Here is a 7,190-nt window from a genome sequence, read left to right as displayed (position 1 = left end):
TGATGTGATAATATTCTTAATTCATCCAACGGAGAGGGAGAGAGATATCACACAATTGTGGAGTTGAATATCCTCGGATATGATTTGTCGACAGTGATAGTATAGAAAGTAAGAAGACCAAAGTTTAGGGTTTTCCTTTGATGACAATATATGTGGGTTGACCCTTTTAGATTTGAATTTTAAACGAATGTTCTATATTTGTGAGTACTTAACATGTAAATTGTAAATATAACAATTTGTTTAGTAGAATGGACGTGGTTTGTTCTAGGTTTTGGTGAACACAGAAGATGGAGTAGTTTTTTAAAGAAAAAAAAGTTGGGGTTTGGGGGATAGAGAAGACAAAGGGGCGAATAGTAAGGCTCAAAATACGGGTCAAACAAGAATGGATGGTGCCACTCCCACCTCCCTTAGAGTCTACGTATTCCTTCTTACGTTATTTCATTCAATTTTTATTCATTTATTTATTACCACCCCTAGCTACCTCTCTTTCACCACCCAATTTGATAGGGAACACTTCTATAAATAATTGTACTAGGATTGAAATATTTTGGAAGATATGAGCTTATAGAATTTGGAGATAAAAATATATATTTTAAATTACATAAAATGTTTTGGATATATTCAAAAAATAAGTGAAGGATTAGAGACGAAAAAATAAAAGCTAAAGATTGATGCTAAAGAGCTATTTTTTAGTTAACTTTTGAAAATTATTTTATTTATTTTAATTTTTAAACTGTAATTATAAACTTTTAATCTTAAATTCTAAATTATAAATCTTAAATCCCTGTAAAACAAGAAATTTTAAAATCAAAATAAAAAAATGAACTAAATTAATTAAGTGAAAGTTAATTTTTTCTAGTTTCTAGAACCAATATAAAAGATTAGATAGTTTCTTACTGAACACAGCCAATAGGATCATTTTATTCCAACAAATTAGATATGGAGAGATACTACTAATTGATTTGTGCCAACCTTAATTTGTTTGGACTAAATCTCTGCATAAATCTAGTTTAGGTCCTTTACTGAGATATAAACTAAAAGATTAATCTCTCACTGCTAGGTGGATATATACATATATTATTGTTAATTCCATAACACATCATATCATATATATGGATGTGCAATTTTAATTTTGAAAGGTGAGGTTTTGGTTTCTTTGTATTATGTTAAGGTGTGCTTTAAGGGAAAATGCTATTCATTTGGGTGAAGACAAATTATATATAGTTAAGAAGTTAACTGTCTTAGTCACTTGCACTGAATTTATAAAAAAAAAATTGGAGAATTCATCTGATCAGAGTTGTTGAAATCAAACAACTGTTTTGGTTATATAGATTCTTATAAATTCGAAATGATATCTTCTTCACATGGCATGAGCTAGGGTGAGATGTCCCAAATCACCATACATACCTCTACCAATCAATATAAATTATACATCATCATCACATACAAGAGTCATTTTCTGCTTATAGCACATTATCTACTTATCTTGGAAGGTGTCCAATCTTTTTCCCTATTTCACTGATAAATAAGAAGGAATCACTTTCAACTGCCTTAATACCTGTTGAACGTTAAGTGGCCATTGTGAGAGTATAATAGACTTATTTGTTTTTGAGAAACACTACTTTAATTTTTAAGCTAGATAAGATAATTAACATCAAGAAGTAATAAATTATTTAGTTTTTTTATGGTATTTTTTGACCGGTTAAAGATTAATCTTCACAAATCTAAATTCTATTAAAAAATTTGTGACTAAAACTAATGAATTGCTGTAGGCAAGATTCAAATTTCGAACTATTGTTTTTAAACTGTAATTCAATGTACATATTATCTTCAATCCAATTTAAAATTTGCCAAGACAGAATCATATAATGCTTGCATTGCCACGGCCAACATTTTCAGTGATGTTGATCACTGAATACTCTAAACGCTGATCCCAGTGAGTGAACTTAATTAATTGCCTTGGTCATAATCTTATATTAGTTAACTGTTCTTCAAAAGAAGCTAGACTCAAATTAAAAAATAGCATTTTAATAAATTGTGAAAGTACAACTGGTTTTACACCTGTTTACATATGGTATTGATTAATTACATTCTGAATTTGTTGATATATAATATTTATACATATATGTAAGAGAGCTTAGCTAGCTAGGTAGAAAGAGAGTCAAATATGGGGAAGACCTGGCCAGAATAAGAAGCAAGGATCCACATGCATGGCGGCAATAGAGTCAGAAAGTTGATTAAGAAAGTCAAAGCCACATTTAACACACACGTGAGCATTTCACTCATAGAGCTGGCACACTTACACCATCACTAATTTATATATCTTCTCTTACAAGTGCTTGCTTCACTTTCATCTCAACTTGCCTTGCTAGCTAGCTACTCATTTATATAATTATTCCTTAAATCTTCAATTTAACTAACAAACACAAATACCTTCTTCTCTCACGCTTTCATATAATAATTACATAAAACATAGGTGGATGTGTAAACCTTGATTGCCTTTTAAGCACACTGTACTACTCATATTTTTCTTCTCTTCCCTTTCCTTCCGAGTTCCGACTCTCTCTCGGTATTCTCTTCCTCTATCTATCACATACTCAGAGAGCATGCCTGAATGTCCAGAGAAAGGTAATAATACAAATCTTGTCGACTATCTAATTAATTAAGTTGAATTAGCCCTATTTTAATTTGATTTGGTGGTAGGGAGAGATTTGAGGAGATAGGGAAGAAGATAAAGAGGGAAGGAGATAATGTTTCAAGTCAAATGGGAAGAAGACACATGTTAGGGCCACCAGGAACCCTAAACACAATTACACCATGTGCAGCATGCAAGCTACTGCGACGAAGATGCGCACAAGAATGCCCCTTCTCTCCATATTTCTCACCTCATGAGCCCCAAAAGTTCGCTTCTGTCCACAAAGTCTTTGGTGCCAGCAACGTCTCCAAGATGCTCATGGTATTTCTTCAAAAAATATAATTATTTTTTATAGGCTTCCAACTGGAAAGACAATTTAATTACTCTTTATTTATTAATATTTATTAGGAGGTACCGGAGTGCCAAAGAGCTGATGCAGCGAATAGTCTAGTTTATGAGGCTAATGTGAGGCTAAGAGATCCAGTTTATGGATGCATGGGTGCAATTTCAACATTGCAGCATCAAGTTCAATCTTTACAAGCTGAACTCAATGCAGTGAGGTCAGAAATACTTAAATACAAACTCAGAGAAGCTAATAACAATATCATTATTCCCTCCTCCCACCATCATCTTCCTATGCTCCCTTCATCCGGGTCTGCTGTTTCCGTCGCTGCTCCTCCGCCCCCGCCTCCTCCTCCGCCACCACCACTTCCTCCTAATTCTCTCCCTCCCATTTCTTCCTCTTCTTCCTCCATGTACATCCAACAACAACAGAGGCCTCCCACCAACTATAGCAGAATTCCAAGTGACAATATTTCTTATTTTGGTTAAATTTGGAGACTTCATAATAATAATAATAATAAATTATTCCATTTATTTCTCTCTTTGATATGGGATCAAGGGTGGAATAAATTGTTACGGTAATTAGTAAACAAAATGGGAATGAAGTATTAATTTATACTACCTTGATGATGATGTTGTTAATTGCTATAAGCTGTGGCTGTATGCTTTAATTAATTAATCTTGTTATTATTGTCTTAGTCCAAATGATCAATGCCAAATGTTTACTTAGATATTGGTGACTATATATATATATATATATATATATGAAGGTTAGTTTTCTTCATTCCATTACTCAATCCTTTCATCTAAAGTTGCTATAATACCATATTGGAATCATTGCACCTTAGCTTGGTCTGTGATTATTAATATCTACATTTCTTCCATAGCAATAATTGATGTAGACACCATGCCTAATTGGTTTAGTATACACATAGCAAGTTCCTCTTAGCTTGTTCATTTTATGAAGCAAAAGGAATTGAAGAGGAAAAGACTTTTGAATTGTATTTAATAGTGGATGCTATTTTTCAATTTGGTGGTTTAATTTGTGAAATATTATTGTTGCAATAGTGGGAGGAGGAGGAGGGTGAATAATGATATTGTTGTTTGGTTAAATTAATTTGGCACGTGACAGCTGTGGTTCTTTGAAACGTGTTAATCTGTGCCACTGAAGCTTCTGAGTTTGCTGTCTCAAATTGCGGGAGACAAAAGGTATGCTTTGTGAATCTTCGCCATGTTAATTCACTCAGAAATTAAATGTAATGTCTACTGTGTAACAAAACACAAATACAGTGAAACAATTAATTAGTGTTCATTAGAGGAGAAGCATGTATAATCTTCTGTGGTTGAGATCAGATTTTCATTTGCTTTTCTTGCGGTTTTGCTTTTCATATGAGTTTCTTCATCAGTAGTAATGAGTCCCTTATTCCTCATATATGAATATGAGTTCGTTTCTTTGAATGTTTTTTAACTTACTATATACTATATTTGTAGTTTCTTCTAAAGTTTTCTCTTAATTGCAATAATTAGAACTAGACCCACATGAAATTAATGTGTGTGTGTGTAGAACGTACCCATCTTTGGAGTTATGGGAAAGCCTTTATCAAGTGTTTTTTTCTTAGATAAATAAAAATAAACGGCATCTTTAGATCAAGGAATATAATTGATGAATTAAACACTTCTCAGTTACATATTGGTTTTTATAATTTTATTTTCCCTCTTCTATTCTATGCTGCATGCCACATTATTAATTCTCTAGAAACTCTACAATAGCATCTTTTGATGCCTACATATTTATATATAAAATATAAATTTGATTTGATTTGATTCCATCAGAGTACATCATCAATCAAAGATAAAGAATATATATATTCCTAAACAATTATGTTAGTTCTGATATATATTTATATATAAATACATAACTAATTGATTTTGTTTGTACATATAACATTTTCTATTCTTAAAACATATATCTAATGTGCTATTGAAAACCGAAATTTTTACATATAATTTTCTAAGGATTAGGATATAGCTCAGATTAATGTGTGTAACATATTTGTTGGATGGTCATACTCCAATGAAAGCTATTTGGTTTCCTTGGCGTGAGGATTTCAGCTTAGTCTCTTATGACTAACAAGGAGGTGCTAAGGGGGAAGTGTCAATCGTATAAGCAATAAATATGAAGATAAAGACTTGCACTTTCTTCTATTTTTGTTTTAGAATTCTCCAATTCAATTTCTTTCTCTTTAGGGTGCACACATATCCAAACTAAGCTTAATGTTATTGTTTATAAATCTTCTAGTTGAAAACTTAGAACCCTAATATATCTATATAGATGTGACATGAATTATTGGTCCCATGTCATGATTGCTTCAAGTCTTGGCATCTAATTCCTGGTGTTGACACCACCCAACCATCATTCCTTGTATTTGAACAAATTTGTGAACCTAATTTTACTTTTGTGACACCTATATATATCATTTTAAAATAATTATTCATTGATTTTTTATACATTAAAAAATTAATATACTTAAATTTATTTTACATCTAACTATCTATAAAATAAGAAAAACAAATATTTATTTAAAAAAATAAGCGTAGAAAATTAACGGTTAATTAATAAATTTTTTTATTCAGAATTTAGAATTTAAAATTTAAAATAAATAATATAATTTAAAAAAAATAGTTTATATTGATTGAAATAAAATTCACTTCCTAGTTGAATCCTTCTAAAAATACAAAGAGAACTACACTTTTGGCATAGTGTTTCATTTAGAAAAAAATATTAATTAAAACACTAGTCTATATTAAAAGTTAATATATAGTGATAGGTGCACTGTTTTTTTTTCCCTTTTAGTGAGTAGTTATCTATCAATGATAAAAAAAATTACATAAACTTTTGAATAGTTTTAATTTTAATTGAGGTATTGATATTATATCAACTTTTATACAATATTAATTTTAATTGATGTATTATAATTTTGTGTAACATAAAAAATTTAATTAAAAATAAAAATATGAATTATAACCTTTTATATTTATATTTTTTAATAAAAATGGATGTTGGAAAAAAAAAGAAAAACAAAAACACACCTACTTTTTAGTACATGCTATGTTACATTGTTACCTACTTCTTTAGTACATGCTATGTTATTATTTAATAAATATTTTTTTTATAAATGAAATATTACGTTTAAGGTATAATGTTTTAGTGTTTTTTGCAATTTTGATATATGAAACAGTACGATTTTTGTTAAGAACGCGATATTTCTGTCTGTCGTTTAGCAAAGCATTCAAGTGTTTTATTCAACACAAACTCTAAATCATCACACTTTTGTAACTTATTTTAAAGTATTATACATTATTAAAACACATTCTTATTTTTATTAGGATAAAATATTATTTTGGTATTCAATATTTTGATCGAATTTTAATTTAATTTTTAATATTTTAAATTTTTATTTTAATTTTAAAATTTTTTAAAATGTCCTATTTCAATTTTAAAAAAGTTTTAAGCGGATTAATATTATTTTATTATTAAATTTAACACAAATAATTCATATATTGAAGAGCCAATAATATTCGATTTTAGTATGTAAGTTAAATCGATCCACGAATGATTATTAATATAATTTTTTTATTTTGAAACGCTGATGATTCATTATTAGAATTTAGAGTTTTGTACAAAAAAAAATTAAGGAGAAGAAGTATTACAAGAAGATTTTGGTTATATTTTTTTAACACATAAAAAAATATAACTTAACTAGTAACGTTATTAATGTCTACCCCATTAATTTTATTAAAAATTAGTATCAAATTTAATGGTAAAATCACATTGAATTAATTTAAAATTTTTTGAGACAGAAATAAAATAGTTAAAATATTAAAAACAAAATTATTAAAATTTGACCTAAATATTGAAGATCAAAATATAATTTTATCCTTTTTATTATAGTGGAAATTTTTTTTGAAATAATGCATAGAATAATATTATCAAAAACGAGAGTGACGATATATTTATGTAATTTAATAAATATATAAATTGGATTGAATGTTGAATTTACAAGTTGAGTTTGATCCTGGTTAAGTATGGGTTCCCTGTATCATTTATTTCTGAGTGCTCTCGAACTCATAACCGATGCATGTGACAGAGTAAGAGAATGCAAGATCACTAAGCTATTCACTACTATATAAGACTTGGATCTCACTCAACCAT

General features: G+C 29.0%; 1 protein-coding gene across 1 annotated transcript; it reads left to right on the top strand.

Annotated features, from left to right (window-relative positions):
- Positions 1-2,384: 2,384 nt before the first annotated feature.
- Positions 2,385-4,314, top strand: LOC107470266 (LOB domain-containing protein 15). The gene is made up of 3 exons (XM_016089659.3): positions 2,385-2,628; positions 2,704-2,956; positions 3,044-4,314. The coding sequence occupies exons 1-3, from the start codon at positions 2,615-2,617 to the stop codon at positions 3,464-3,466; spliced, it is 690 nt and encodes a 229-aa protein (XP_015945145.1). The 5' UTR covers positions 2,385-2,614; the 3' UTR covers positions 3,467-4,314.
- The last annotated feature ends 2,876 nt before the right edge of the window (positions 4,315-7,190 follow it).

This window comes from Arachis duranensis, chromosome 10 (assembly GCF_000817695.3).
Source record: "Arachis duranensis cultivar V14167 chromosome 10, aradu.V14167.gnm2.J7QH, whole genome shotgun sequence".
In the NCBI taxonomy this organism is placed as follows: domain Eukaryota; kingdom Viridiplantae; phylum Streptophyta; class Magnoliopsida; order Fabales; family Fabaceae; genus Arachis; species Arachis duranensis.
Note: the sequence above shows the minus strand (reverse complement) of the source record. Positions and strands in the feature narration are given on the sequence as shown.